The 15,261-nt window shown below is 44.3% G+C and overlaps 1 protein-coding gene across 1 annotated transcript in view; it reads right to left on the bottom strand.

Moving 5' to 3' along the window:
• Positions 1-1,690: 1,690 nt before the first annotated feature.
• The window catches only part of XIRP1 (xin actin binding repeat containing 1), a 14,452-nt gene continuing 881 nt past the window's right edge, over positions 1,691-15,261 (bottom strand). The window contains exons 2-3 of the mRNA XM_015832545.1: positions 13,896-13,948; positions 1,691-9,605 (exon numbers count right to left, since the gene is read on the bottom strand). Of these exons, the coding sequence (XP_015688031.1) occupies positions 2,026-9,603 (7,578 nt within the window). The 5' untranslated portion in view covers positions 9,604-9,605; positions 13,896-13,948 and the 3' untranslated portion in view covers positions 1,691-2,025. The remainder of the gene's footprint in view (positions 9,606-13,895; positions 13,949-15,261) is intronic.

The following is a 15,261-nucleotide window of genomic DNA, read 5'->3' as shown; positions in this document are numbered from 1 at the left end:
CTAACGATGGCAGATTGAAATCCCCCATGACTAACAGTCTGGGGGTCTCAATCGCCATCTCGGCTATCACACTGAGTAGCTCGGGTAGGGCTGCTGATACATAGCGGGGAGCCAGGTATACAATCAGCACGCCCTGCTGCCTCCCATGACCCCACTTCACACCTAGGGATTCACAACCGGCAGTCTGCGGCACAGTGGTTTCCCTTGGATCCAGGCCTTCCCTAATAATAACCGCCATTATTACTACTACTACTACTACTACTACTACTACTACTACTACTACTACTACTACTACTACTACTACTACTTCTATGCTACCTGTATACAGCAATGTTTCTCCACCCTGGTCACTTTAAGATGGGTGGACTTCAACTCCCAGAATTCTCCAGCCATTTATGCTGACTAGATTGTCCTTGGAGTTGAGGTCCACCCATCTTAAAATTGCTGAGGTTGAGAAGCATTGCTGTTTCTACAGTAGGTGATCACTGATAACTTTTTATTACCAAATGATAGGAGAAACATTTTTTTTTCTCTGTGTTAAAATTTACATAAAAGAAAAAAAAGGTGGGTAATGGGACTCAGTATTATAATGGTTGTTTTTGCTATTAATTATTGGCTTTGAATGGGTATACTTAACCATCTTTTATCCAAAAAGTGTTGTTATCAGTCTTTACCAACTCATGAAGAGAAAGCGAGAATTCAGAGGAATTTGAACCCTTTCAGCCAAAATACAGCAAATAATCAACGCAAGAAAAACAATTCACAAACTATTTTTCAGAAGTCATTGTTTATCTTCATATGCAGGTTAAAAAAAAAACCCACAGGATATCTAAAATGTTCGGTTGAGAATATACAAAAAAGGCATAATAAAATTTATATAATTGATTTAAAGGTGGTTGCAAGAGGTAAAGGAAGCAATGGCTCTAGAGTAAAATACATAGTAACAATCAATAAATTACAATCCTAAAATAAAAAAGAGGCTAATAAAATCATTATCAATATGTTTAACTGCTTTCCTCATTTAACTGGAAAATATGTTCCCCGTTTTTCATCAGCGGGGGACTGCAGTGAAGAAAATTCTTAAAATTCTGTAATTTTCCCTAATATGTAACTCTTGATAAATAGTGCTAACAAATCTGCCCAATGAAAAGTGTAATAAAAGGGATAAACTCTCTACTTTCATTTGGGGAATATCCTCCACACTCATTTTGTGATGTATCTCTATCAGAGAAAGAATTTGGGAAATCTCCCTGGAAATACAAAAAAGAGAAACAGAGAAGCAAATTGTCAGGCTAATAGCAAAGAGGGCCAGAAAATTAGTATATTTCTCAAAAGGACAGCCAGTTTGGTGTAATAGTTGAGGCACAAGGCTAGAAACCAGGATATCATGAGTTCTAGTTCCACCTCAGGCGCAAAGTCAGCTGGGTGATCTTGGGCCAGTCACTCTCTCTCAGCCCTGGGAAAGGGGCAATGGCAAACCACTTCCAAAAATGTTGCTGGGGAAAATTCAGGGACTAATTCAGGCAGTTGCTAGGAATTGAGACTGACCTAAAGACACGCATAAAAAAAAATCAATCTTCAAAATGTTGAATTGCTATTTGAGGACCATTAATTTGTCATTGATCAGATGAATATCTAAGGCAAACACCTTCAGCTTTGAAAGATGGTGTTGAAAGCAGCCATCTTGTTTATGTATTTTATTTTGTAGTTTGGGCTTTTTCTTTTCTCTCTGTCTGGAACTAGAAACTTGGATTTCTGTTGAGTTGGAAGTCCTTTTAATCTTCAGCTTCTTTAGCTTTGAAGGAACATCTTAGACTCATGCCCAACATTAAGACTATTATTTGGAGGGCAAATAGTTTTTTTCCATTCTTTCTTTAAAAAAGAGCAATGGCCACAAGAACAAGAACATTGCTTATGGGTTTCAATCAGCAGAGTCCTTTTTAAATCCAATCAAAGTGGTTGAATGCTGAATGGTCAACCTCAATGACCTTGTTGACCTCAACAGCTCAGCTCAAGGACGTTTGCTTATTTCTTCACTGGCTTGGAGTTGCTAAAGGTAACAAAGACCACCCCCGTTTCTTGGTGACCATCACCTGAAGGGAAATTGGCTGGGCTGTTGAGATATCGACGAAGTATCGGAGAAGCTGTCACTTCATATCTAGTTGGGCAAGACCCCATATCACAAGTGGAGGAAGTCTGAGTCTCCGACTGTTTGGTGACGGTTGTGGACGATGTGATGATTTTGTTTCCAAATTCATCTACCTCCTCATACTGCTCAGTCACTGTCCGGGTAGCCCCATAGAGTTTGGATCCATCATGGCTCGTTTGCAATTCTAGAATACTCTTCTGTCTCCTAGGATTGGAGGGACTTAAAGCACTTAAAGAAGTCTTGGAGTTGTAATCAGAAGAAGTTCCCCCTTGGACTGTATCTTTTTCCTTGGTGCCATTAGCGTTCAGGTGTTGAGCCAAATGTCCAGAACTGCTGAGCTGTTGCTGTTTAATCAAACTTCCTCCTGTTTTAATTTGGATGACCTCCTGATCCCCTTCACTGAGAGTCCTGCTGTAGGGATCGGATCTCATTGGTTTACTTGGCAAGGAGCTGAAAAGATTGGGAGAGAATGTCTCTCTTTCAGTGGCCACTTCCGTGGGGTGGGATGAAACTAAAGGCACAATTTGTGGTGATTCTGTACTTTTCCGTGCGGCAGATTGAATGGAGATGTAGGACGGAGAAGAAGGAGAACTTGATCGTGGCTGAATCACCTGCGGAAGTTCAAGGGAGAGTTTGGGTACCTTGTGCTGATCAGCCACCTTCTCTCCTTCCCATGATGAATTTGGTGTCCCTTTTTCTTGTTTGGCTTTGCTGGATATAATACTGATTTTGCGGATGTTGTTCCCCGCTGCAAGGCTTTGAGAATTTTCAAGCGATTCCTTCAGAAGACCTGAAAGTCCAGCTATGTCTGATTCAGACTTGAGACTAGAAATGGAAAATAGAGCTTTCTTAATGGCATCTTCAATATCCAGGAGTCTACTTAGGGTCTGCTCCTTCAAATGAACAATCTCAGCACTGGCTCGCTCCAGATCTTCAAAAGCTAACTCCACCGATGATACACTCTCTGAATCTTCTCTAAGTTCCTTCAACTGTTCAGCTTTCTCTACTTTGGGCTGTTTTGTCTGCTGTGGCTTTTCATTTACCACCCAATCGGGCACATTCTCAAAGAGATTTCTCAAGGTTTTGACATCCACCTTTGAGGTCTCCTCTTCAAACTCCTTCACTTGAGTTAAGATTTCTTCGAGAGCCTCCTGTTTCCGTAAGTTTTCAAATATCTCCATGGCTTCCTTGACGTTTCCTTTCATGATCTCCTCTTTATGGACGGATAATCTCTTGCGACGTTCTTCTTCAGTTTCTTTGCCAACCTTTTCCCTCATGACCACTACCAGATTTCCCTTCTCTGTATCCCAGTCATTCTTTATTTCTGGATCTCTTGAGCTACCACTGTTTGCAATCTGATGCCTTGTTAAAACCTGTTTGCCTTCTAAATCTGAGGACACCAAAAGAGCAGATGCTGGCCTGTCTGTCTGTGATTCCATGCTTGTTGTTTCTGACTTTGATGATGTGACCTGTGTCATGACAGTTCCTTTCCTCAGAACATTGGCATGGCATTTGGCAGACAAATATGGCTTCCTGTGAACTTCTAGGTTAGGAAGATTCATTTGGCATTCAAAAGGTGTGAGAGAATCTTGCTTCTCAGATAAGGCACCTCTCTTTTCTTCTTGGGATGTCTCCTGGAACCCTTGAAAGTCTTTGGTTAGATAACAATTTCCTTCTTGAGAACTATCCAATCCAGTTTTTATTGCCTCTAATGAAGAGCTGTGGCCAGTCAAGTCCACTCTGGCCCTCTTCTCTTTCCTTGCCTTAGATTTATCTTCGTCATCCTGCAGAGGCAACTTTGTGATATCTTTTATTGACTTCTTCTCAACACTGATGTCCTCAACATTGGTCACTATGGGTGAAGGACATGTAGCTGAATCCTCTTTACATTCCGATTGTCCCCAAATCTCAGCTCCACATGCTTGGTTCATTATAGGCAAAGGGGTTGGCTTATTCTGTTCAATCAAGGTGGGAGACTTGGAAGGAGAAGGAAGCCGAGGTGTCTTTCCTGGTTGCCCTCTGTTGCCACCAGCAGGGTGGAGGGGTCCCTCCTTCAAAAGGAAGTCTGGTTTTGGGGGGATCACAGGCTTTTTCCTTGGTGGGGCGATCACATCAGGCTTGGGTGGCAGTTGTGGCTTCTCTGAAGGTCTCTGATGACTAGCTTTGGTTGGGGAAGACAAGGGAGTTTTGAGGTCACATGGCTGCGTGGATGGGGAACAGCACCGAACTTCAGCCTGTCTTGGTTGGGATGAGGCTGCATGGACATCCGGTCTCATCAATGAAGCTGGAGGAGGAGGAGGAGGAGGAGGAGGAGGAGGAGGAAAGTCATTAATATCTCGGGAGCCTGCAGGTGCTACAGTAACTGTCTGGTCACTAACACATTCAATCTCCTGTTTCTTTTTACCCATGGAATGAGATTGCCCTGCATTTCTGTATATCATGGCTGCTTTAAAATCCCCTTGGGACACATTAACGTTAGACTTCTCCAGAGACTCGAGCGTGGCTTTTAAGTTGCCACGGACCACGTCCTCTTTCTCAACTTGTCTCTGCTCAGTGGCAGCATTCTGCAGGGCTCTGATAGCTGTCTTTACATCCCCTCTGATTATAGCGTCTTCCTCGCGTTCTTCAGGAACGGAGTGCTCTTGGTAGTCTGATTCAAGGAATGGATTTACATAGGACTTCACGGGCTTGGCTGCGTAAAGGCCATCCTTAATACTAAGATCTGCCCTAGGTAACACTTGGCCAACTTGATGGGCCCCAATAGGCTTTGTCCCTCCCTGTCCGTCCTCAGGGTCACTGACCTTTAGGGGTAAGGATGCTGGACTCTTCTGAGGCAGACTGACACCAGGCTGGAATGCTTCCTGCCTTCTAGAAGAGGACACATTGCTACCTGGCTGTTGCTTGCTGGCCTCACAACCTTCTTTGGGTATTGTGCTTTGCATCGTTGCTGCGCAGGGTTGGGTGCCGCACAGTTGCGTGTTGTCGGTCATCTTTTGCAGCTTGCTTTGCACTTGCTGCTGTAGAGTTTTGGCTTCTGCTGTAGCTTTCCTTAGGCTGTGCATTGCAGCTTGAAAATCGTTCCCAGGAACCTGTGTTGGGGATTGCACTGTTGTTGAGTTGATTTCTCTTGCCTTAAAACTGTGGAGAACTTCAACCATCTTCTGATCTGCCACTTGCACGGGTGTTCTTTCCTTTCCATCTTCCAGAATTATTTGTTGTCCTGGTGTTCTTTGCCCACTATTTTGGGCTCCTTCCATCAACTGGAACGGAAGTGTGACAGGTGGAGGAACTATGTTTTCTTTGGATGGTGATGGGGTCCCACAGTGTACCAAATGACAGGGAGTGTAACTTTGATTATTTGCATTGGGGGTTTCTCTTTCTGATGTATCTTCTTGGGTCTTCCACAAGAATGCTTGCTCAGCAGACTTGTGATTCCCTTGGATCACATCTGCTGTCACCACATCTTCCTTGTTCTGCACCAGGGTTGATGCCATGACCTCTTGCCCAATTTTTGGCGGTTCTTCTTTTGCTTGTGAAGAAACTAGCGATTCTATTTCTGAGTCCCTCTGTAGGTTTTTTAAGTAGTCAAGATCTCCCTTCTCGATGCAGCGAGTGTACAATTGGACGTTCCCCTTCTCGTTATCCTCTCGTCTGACGGTTGCTGTGGTTCTCTGCTCTTGTGAAGAAGTCAGAAGATTCCCGATCACTGACTTTACATCACCTTTCACAAATGTATGCTGCTCAGCCACCCACTGATGGAGAGAATAAAGAATCACCGTTGTTGATCCTGTGTCTGTCTCCTGCATAACTATTCCTTTCTTAACTGAGATCTCTTGGTTAAGAAGTTCTTGAAGAGTCCTTGCCATGTCATTCCTCATGTCCTCTTTGCTTTTTTTAGCTTTGTTAGTGTCCAACAGCTGTATGGGAGTAATTTTGATAGCTCCATTGTCCTCTTCTCTCACTAGCAACCCGCTGGCCTCCATGTTGCTATTCTGAAGTAATTGCAACAAGACCATTTGCAAATTGTCTTCTACAATCTTTTCCTTTTGGACTTGGGGGGCTTCCTGGTTACTAAGCTGATATGTCGCCATCTTGATACCCTCAATGTTATTGGCTTCAATAAGGATGCCATTCTTTTGGATCAGTTGATGGGAGAACAACAGTTCCAAAGTATCTGTTGATGTCCTCTCTTTCGCCTCTATTTCTCTGCCGTGTTGAAGAGAGCTGAATTTATCCAAGGGGGTACTTTCAAACAACCATGTAGTGCTTTTTACACAGGCCTGAGGAATCCCTTTCAGGGACTCTGTGCTTGTTGAAGCCTCTGTGTCCCTGAGACTGTCCATTGGTTGAGTCTCAAAGAGCCAAGTGCAGCGTTTGACATCTCCTTTATGGATATCTTCTCTCTGGACTGTGGTCAAGTTGCTGGCACCTTCAGAGTCTCCTTTCAAGGAATCCATGGGCTGATTTTCAAAAAGCCAGGTGGATGTCCTTACATCCCCTTGCTGGACATCACTGACGCTAACCATCCTCACGTACTTCTTTTGGCTGAGTTGTTCTGACTCAAAACGTTGCTTGTTAGATTGGACATCTCCCTTCTGTATGTCCTCAACACTCTTCAAGGTAGGCCTCTTTTCTTCAGCAATGGAATCGAGAGGCTCTGTTTCAAACCTCCACCTAGCTGATTGGACATCTCCCTTCTTGAAATCTTCTTGCGTTACAGCTCGGATCACAAAGACCTCATCATCTTTCTTGATCTGATCCAATGGTTTCGTCTCAAACTGCCATCGGGCGCCTTTCACATCACCTTTTACGACTTCTTCCTTCTTCACCGAGGTCACTTCATGGTATCCCCCATCTCTGTCCTGAATAGCGTAAAGGGGCTGGGTCTCAAACAGCATAATACAAGAGTTGACGTTGGCTTTTTCTGATGTTTCTTCATGGACTTTTTGGATTAGCGCCTCATTCTCTTTTTCATGAATCTGATCGAGAGAGAAGGTTTCAAAAATGAATCTTTTGCCCCCAACATCTCCACCTTGAATGTTCTTTTCCAGAGTTGTCTCTTGGAGACTCTCAGCACTGCTCTTCAAGGTGTCCATGTTTTCAAAAAGCCAGGTGAACTTGGGCACAGCCCCAGGTTTAATGTTCTCATCTACTGGGCTTTCTTTTATGACTGTCCATGATTTAGCTGCAGTATCCAAAGGTTTGGCCTCAAAGAACTCTTTTACTCTGGACACCTCTCCAGACTGTATCTCCACCCGGCTGGAGCACCTGATTATTTTCTGGCTATTTCCAGGGATATTACTGGACAGAGGTTCCATTTCAAAGAGGTGCCGGGCAGTTTTCACGTCTACCCCTTGTAATTCCTCCTGGCGGAAGGTCTTTCTGATCTGTAAGTGTTGTTCTTCTTGACCTTTCAGGGTATCCAGAGGTTGAGTTTCAAACATCCATGTATATGATTTGACATCAGCTTGAGGCACAGGGTCTTCTTGGCTCTCCTTCATCTCATCTTTCTCACATAGCGCATCAATTGGCTGTGTCTCAAACAACCACCGGCAAGTCTTTACATCTCCTCCTTGAGAAACTTCCCTTTTCTCAGAAATGTTCTGCTCTTCTTGGTTGACTTGGCTGTGGATGACATCAATGGGTTGGGTTTCAAAGAGCCATTTGGCTGTCTGAACATCTCCAGCCATGATCTCCTGCTTAGTGATGCCCCTGATCACATCCACTTTTTGGATGCTCCCATCAAACTCATCTAAAGGTTTGGTTTCAAACATCCATTTGTAGTTCTTCACACCTCCACTGGTCACTTCTTCATCTCTACTTACAGATGTGACCTGGTGGAAGTGGCCAAAGCAATCCTTAATGGCGTACAAAGGTGTTGATTCCAACAGGAGATTATTGCTTCTCACCTGCCCAGAAAGGATGTCTTCTTCTCCCTTGGTGACCTCCTCAGTGCTGACTTGCCTGATGCTATCTAGAGGAAGTGTCTCAAAGAGGCTCTTGAATGCTTTCACGTCCCCTTTCTCTACCTCCTGGACAGGTGCAGTGCAGAAATCTTCATCTGGAGATTTTGAGATGCTTCCAAAAGGGCAGGTCTCAAAAAGATGCTTTGTTTGCTTCACAGCTCCTTTCTCATCTTTTGAAAGCTCTACTTTTTTTAAATGTCCAACTTCAAAATGATCCCTCAGGGTTTCCATAGGTTGTGTTTCGAATAACCAGAGAGTTGATTTCACGTCCCCTTTGACAACTTCTTCCTTAGCTGGAGGGCTGCTGGAGGATTCACCTTTCAGACTGTCAAGAGGTTGAGTCTCAAAAAGTAGGCACTGTTTGCTGACATCAGCTCCTTGGATTAGATCTGGAGACGCTTTGAAATCGGCTTCGGACACTGTGAATTCCTTTATGGCATCTAGAGGTTGAGTTTCAAACACCCATTTTGTTCCGCTGACATTTCCCTTGGCATCTTCCTCTAGAGATATTCCACGAATAACTTGCACTTTGGAAGTATCCTTGTTGATGGTGTCCAATGGCTGGGTTTCGAACAGCCACCGAGCCGTCTTCACTGAGTTGGTCTGTGTTTCTTCTCTACAGATGGACTTGATCTCATGAATGCTTCCTGTTTTATCCTGGAGAGCACAGATGGGTTCAGTCTGGAAAAGCTTGATGGTTTTTCTGACGCCGCCTTTGAGTTCCTGAATTTCTGACTTCAGCTGCAGGATGTTCTTCTCCTCCACAGAGTTGCAGTGACCCAAAGCTTCTAAGGAATGAGTTTCAAAAAGTTGTGCTGCTCCTTTCACAGCCCCTCTCTCAACAGGCTCCTTCAGAAGTGTTTCTTGCACATCTGTCTCATCCAAGTACATTTTGTTTAAAGAGTCTAAAGGTTGAGTTTCAAATAACCACCGAGCAGTATGTACGTCTCCTTTCGTTTCTTGTAGTTCCGATGCTTTGGCCGAAGTGAGCAGCCCGTCTCCATGAGAAGGTTGGCTTTCAAACTTCATGGACCTGTTCTTTACATCTCCACTTGGGTTGGCTTCGTCCTCAGCCAGGTTTTTAGCAGCTTGACGTTCCCCAATGGAGTCCAGGGACCAGTTCTCAAAGATCCAACGCATGGATTGAACTTCGCCTGGAACCACCACATCTGGAGTCGCCATGACTGGCTCATTCGGGTCATCTGGACTCAACATTTCTGCCAGGTCTTCTGACACGGCTTCTTCCAGGTTTTTTCTGAGCTCAGGATGCATGTGGCGGTAAAGTCTTTTCAACTCATTTACTTGGCGTTGCTGGTAGAACTTGGAGAAGGATTCTTTAGGTGGAGGTAAAGGAAGAGAACCGGAATCCGGTGTCCCTGGAGCAGCAGGAGAGTCCTGGAGGTGAGGAAGAGGAGGAGGAGGAGGCAGGTCTTCCACTGCTTTCTTCTCATCTGCACCAGAAGTCCTTTCACGCTGAGTGTCTGCCATCTCTAAGGAAACAGGGTTTGCAGCATCAGTATTATGCTGATCAACCATCAACCATCCTGTTAGTGTGAAATTCCAAACTCATGCAACAGCTTGGGTTAATATTGAAAAGAGGTCTCTTCATTCCAGATCTCTCTCTCTCTCTCTCTCTCTCTCTCTCTCTCTCTCTCTCTCTCTCTCTCTCTCTCTCTCTCACACACACACACACACACACACACACACACACATGGCATCCCACACCACTGACAATTCCTCCATCAGTTCTACAAGTAGTCTTGACTTGCAACACAGTGGAACTGGGATTTCAGTTGTAAGTCATTGCAGTTGTAAGTTGAGGCACTACTTGACTGGCCTGGATGTTTCTACTGCTTTTACGACTGTCGTAAAGCAAGTCACCATGGTCGTTAAGTGAATCACGGGGTCATTAAATGAATCCTGCCTATCCAATGGGTGGTGGTTTTTTTGTGATTTTTCTACTGGAGAACACAATTGTCAAATTGTGGTGGCGTGACTGTCACATGACCACAGGGCAGCTGTAACTTTGAGGATGAATCGCAAGAAGCTTTTTTGAAAAATATATTAATTTCAAACGGTCAGTAAGCATCCGGCATTAAGCGAGGACTACCTGTACTGTGTGAATGAGTGGGGTAAAGAGATGTCTAATTTGACGCTGAAAGACAGTAAAAGTGGCACTCTGGTGTTTAATGCCTTATTCAGACATTCCAGAATGTAACAAATTGGCATCAGATATGGGCAGCAGGGACAAAGATGGCAAGGAGCGGGCAGTCTCTTAGTACGTAACTGCCTGCATTCAGACATTAGCCATCTGCTCTTTGTGAATGTACATCTCCCCTTTCTCAGAAACCTCTTCTGCTACAGGCTCAGATATCCCCTATTCTAGCTCTGCTGATGTTACGTGATAGCTGAAGAAACAGAATTCATAGTGTCCAGTGAGTAGTTATACTAAGTGAGCCATTTGCAAACTATAGGTCTGGCTCACGCTGAGGCATTACAGCCAAAAGCTTGGAATGAACAGTGTCTGTTCTTTGGGGGCAATTTGGAGGAACAGCTCTCCCTGTACTGGTCTCTAAAGATGCTTAGTTTAGCATTATTTATTGGATTCCTCTAATTAGCTCATTTGAAAAGAAGGATGAGGAGTGACATAATAGCAGTGTTCCAATATCTCAGGGGCTGCCCCAAAGAAGAGGGAGTCAAGCTATTCTCCAAAGCGCCTGAAGGACAGGACAAGAAGCAACGGATAGAAATTAATCAAAGAGAGAAGCAACCTAGAACTAAGGAGAAATTTCCTGACAGTGAGAACAATTAATCAGCGGAACGGCTTGCCTTCAGAAGTTGTGGGTGCTCCATCACTGGAGGTTTTTAAGATGCGATTGAACAGCCATTTGTCTGGGATGGTATAGGGCAATGATGGCGAACCTTTTAGAGACCGAGTGCCCAAACTGCAACCCAAAACCCACTTATTTATTGCTGGGTGCCAGGTGGGCATGGCCCACTGGGTGTGGCTGTGGTGGTCATGGCAGACTGGGTGGGTGTGGCCAAGGTGGGCTTGGTCACCTCGATTTGCTCAGGGGAGGGATGCCTGTGGGGGCCGGGCAGGGTGAGGCAAGGCAAGGTGAGGCAGGGCAGGGGTGCCATTGCCGCAGGGTAAGGCGGGGCAGGGGCCAGGGTGGCCGCTGCCTGACACCATCGGCCCCTGCACACAGAGGCTAGCAAGCACACGGGGGCCAATGGTGTCCGTCAGCAGCCACAGCCTACCAGCCCCTCAACCGGTGCACTTTGGGGCTCCGCAGCCTGCCGCCAGCAGTTCAGAGAAGCATAGATGCAGTGGGTCATGCCCAGGAAAAGGAGAGCATGCGAGGCCAAGAGGGATGGGACAGGGAGGAGGGAAACCAGCCGTGCTGGGATGCATCCGGCCATGTGGGACCTCGGCGAGTTAGCGGGCGGCTGGTTGAAGAGGGATAATTGCCATCTCCAGGGCATGGCACACGTGCCCACAGAGAGGGCTCTGAGTGCCGCCTCTGGCACACGTGCCATAGGTTCGCCACCACTGGTATAGGGTCTCCTGCTCGGGCAGGGGGCTGGACTAGAAGACCTCCAGGGTCCCTTCCAACTCTACTATCCTGTTATTCTTGCAAAGTTGCTGATCGTTTTTTTTGTGCTGCCTTACTTAGGAAAACTAACAGATAAGAGTGTGAATCAGCTCAAGATTAGAAGTCTTCCAAAACCATCCTTTGCATCTCATCCCATTGTATTAAAATGATAGATTGATTGGTTATGAACCAACAAATCAGCATCAAGAAGATCTTGCTTGGAAAGAAACATTCAGACATCTGCTGTAAAGCTTCACAATCATAGATTATCCGCCTTGCGAGGTAGTCCAGAGAGGAACCACGCCTAGGTGGACTAATTTTACTTTGTTGTAAGGTTACAATAGGCTGTTTGGGGTGTCATTCTGGACACAGAGCTTAGCAGGGCTCCAGTAATATCAATCCTGGTCTATCAGGATAACCCAGCATCCTGTTCCTCAACAGTTTTAGTTGGAGAGTTGGAATCTCAATGGTTCCAATATTTCCAGTAACAATCTCAATCATCCAATATTTAAAGGGCTCCTACAAAGATGAGGGGGTCAGACTAGTTTCCAAAGCACCTGAAGGCAGGGCAAGAAACAATGGATAGAAACTAACCAAGGAGAGAAGCAACCTAGAACTTAAGAGAAATTTCCTAATGGTGGGAGAGATCAACCAAGGAAATAGCTTGCCTCCAGAGGTTGTGGGTGCTCCATCACTGGAGGCCTTCAAAAAGAGACTGGACAACCATTTTTCTGAAATGGACTAATGCAGGGGTAGGCAATCTTGGCTCTTTTATAACTCGTGGAGTTCAACTCCCAGAATTCCTGAGCCAGCCATGTTGGTTCAGGAATTCTGGGAGTTGAAGTCCACAAAAGAGCCAAGGTTGCCTACCCCTGGTATAAGGTCTCCTGCTTGAGCAGGGGGTTGGACAAGAAGATCTCCAAGATCCTTTCCAACTCTGTTATTCTATGTTTTATAATTATTATTGAAGGAATTGTATATTGGAGCCTTGGTGTGTGTATGGTGTGCCTTATGGTTTTCATATAGGTAGTCCTCGACTTATGACTAGTCGCTTAGTGACTGACTGAAGTTCTCACAGATCCACATTGGAATTACTTACGACCTGGATTTGAAGTTCTGATGGTCATTTCCTCCTCTTTGGGGGCTCGACAACTGAATTTATGGATATTTGCGACCAAACCGCAGTCACAGATTTCAGAAATGTGGACTTCAACTCCCATGGATGGCTGGGGAATTCTGGGAGTTGAAGTCCACACATCTGAAAGCTGCCAAGGTTGAAAACAGGATGACTTTGCAATTTCCCAATTTAGTCTACAGCTCTATAATTCTCTGGTATACAGGTAGCCCTTGACAACAGTACATTTAGTGAGTGTTCACAGTTACAACAGCACCGAAAAAGGTGACTTATGACTGTTTTCCACACTTACGGCCATTGCAGCAGCCCCATGGTCATGTAATCAAAATTCACCCGCTCATGTTTATGACAGTTGCAGTGTCCTGGGGTCATGTGATCACCTTTTTGCAAACTTTGGACAAGCAAAGTCAATGGGGAAGTCAGGTTCACTTAACAACATTGTGATTCACTTAACAACTGCAGTGATTCACTTAACAACTGTGGCAAGAACGATTGTAAAATTGGGCAAAATTCACTTAACTATCTCACTTAGCAACAAAAAAACTGGGCTCAATTATGGACGTAAGTCGAGGACTACCTGTATGCCTCATGCAGCTATTAATGGGACTGATCCTGACTACCTCTGGAGCCCAAAAAAGGTAATCAAGAGATGCCAGCTTCTGTAGCAGGCAAAACTACAGAAACAAGGAAAGACACAGTGGAGGAAAATAGCCAAATTATTTGTTTTTCACCTGATAGATCATGAATGGACCTGCAGAGCGTGAAAGTGTGAAAGAGATCCCTGAATTAAAACATAAAATCAATCCCATTTTCCTGCGCATTTTTAGCATGGTGAGTTCCTCTGTTATACGCATGAACATTTTTTTAAATAAGCAAGAAACGAATATAAGAGTAAGGTAGAAGAAGAGGAAATGAAACAGCATTTTCAAGCTAGTTTGGTATTAGTGAAGTTCCAAAAACACGATTATTTTGCACATCCTGAATCACACAACTGCAAGCAGTTGACTGCAGAAATTGGGTTAGGCAACCATAGTCCAAGGATTTCCTACCTGCTTGCTTACTGGTTATCAAGAGTGTTATAAGGGATCTGGTGTATGAAATTCTGAATAGAAGATAGAAAAACAGAAAAGCAGTTTAAGCGGTGCATGATTTATACACAGATGGTGTATAATATAAATTTAACATCATAAATGTCTTTCTCTCTTTCTCTCTCTCTCTCTCTTTCTTTCTTTCTTTCTTTCTTTCTTTCTTTCTTTCTTTCTTTCTTTCTTTCTTATAAAACTGCAGCTTTAGCTTAGATTTAAGTGTAATACTATAAATTGGATTTCGTTTTTTTATTTGTATAACTTATAGATAAAACAGCTAGTTCAAAGTTGTAATGCTACTAAAAAAATGACTTATGACCGTTTTTCACACTTACGACCACTGCAACATCCCCATGGTCACATGATCAAAATTCAGACACTTGGCAACTGATTCATATTTATGATGGTCGCTGTGTCCCGGGGTCATGTGATCCCCTTTTGCGAGCTTCTAACAAGCAAAGTCAATGGGGAAGGCAGATTCACTGAACAACCGTATTATTAATTGAACAACTGCAGTGATTCACTTAACAACTGTGGCAAGAAAGGTTGTAAAATGGACCAAAATTCGCTTAGCAACATAAATTTTGGGCTCAGTTGTGGCAATAAGTTGAGGACTGCCTATATTTGCTTGTTCGTTATGATGTAGACTCAACTCTCCCTTTATGTCAAACCATAATGCAAACACATTGCAGTTAATTCACTTTTCTGTTGTGTCCCTCTGATGCAGTGATTGCCAACCTTAGCCATGTTAAGATGTGTGGACTTCAACTCCCAGAATACCCCACCCAGCATTGCTGGCTGGGGTGTTCTGGGAATTGAAGTCCACACATCTTAACATGGCTAAGGTTGGCAAACAATGCTTTGCTGGGTCCTTCATCTCTTCCCCAGCCAGTCAATCTTAAGTGGTCATTAGTTGGATCAACATTACAGAGGCATTTTCCTCCTTTTTTCCATCACCGAGAAAACACAGCTTCAAAGTGTATAAAATATTTCGGTTTTATCACTCCTTAAGGTGGGGAAAAGTCGAGTTAAGAAGGCAAAGAAAATAGCAATGGGGTCGTAACCATGTAGTTTTCTTTCAAACCAAGGAAGAAAGAACAATTCAGTTGCTAAGAAGTCGGTAAATTTCATAATTAATTTCAAGCCTCCAAATTAAATGAATTGTAACTGGGTGTCTAGGAATTGATAGAGGTTACAGAGCTCTAAGTGAGAATCTGTATTTCTTTGCTTGCTTGCTCGCTCCTTCCTTCCTTCCTTCCTTCCTTCCTTCCTTCCTTCCTTCCTTCCTTCCTTCCTTCCTTCCTTCCTTCCTTCTTCTCTTTCTCTCTCT

Source organism: Protobothrops mucrosquamatus, unplaced genomic scaffold (genome assembly GCF_001527695.2).
Source record: "Protobothrops mucrosquamatus isolate PMUCROS unplaced genomic scaffold, P.Mucros_1.0 scaffold5, whole genome shotgun sequence".
Classification (NCBI taxonomy): Eukaryota; Metazoa; Chordata; class Lepidosauria; order Squamata; family Viperidae; genus Protobothrops; species Protobothrops mucrosquamatus.
The sequence above is the reverse complement of the archived record's forward strand: the minus strand, read 5'-3'. Positions and strand labels throughout refer to the sequence as shown.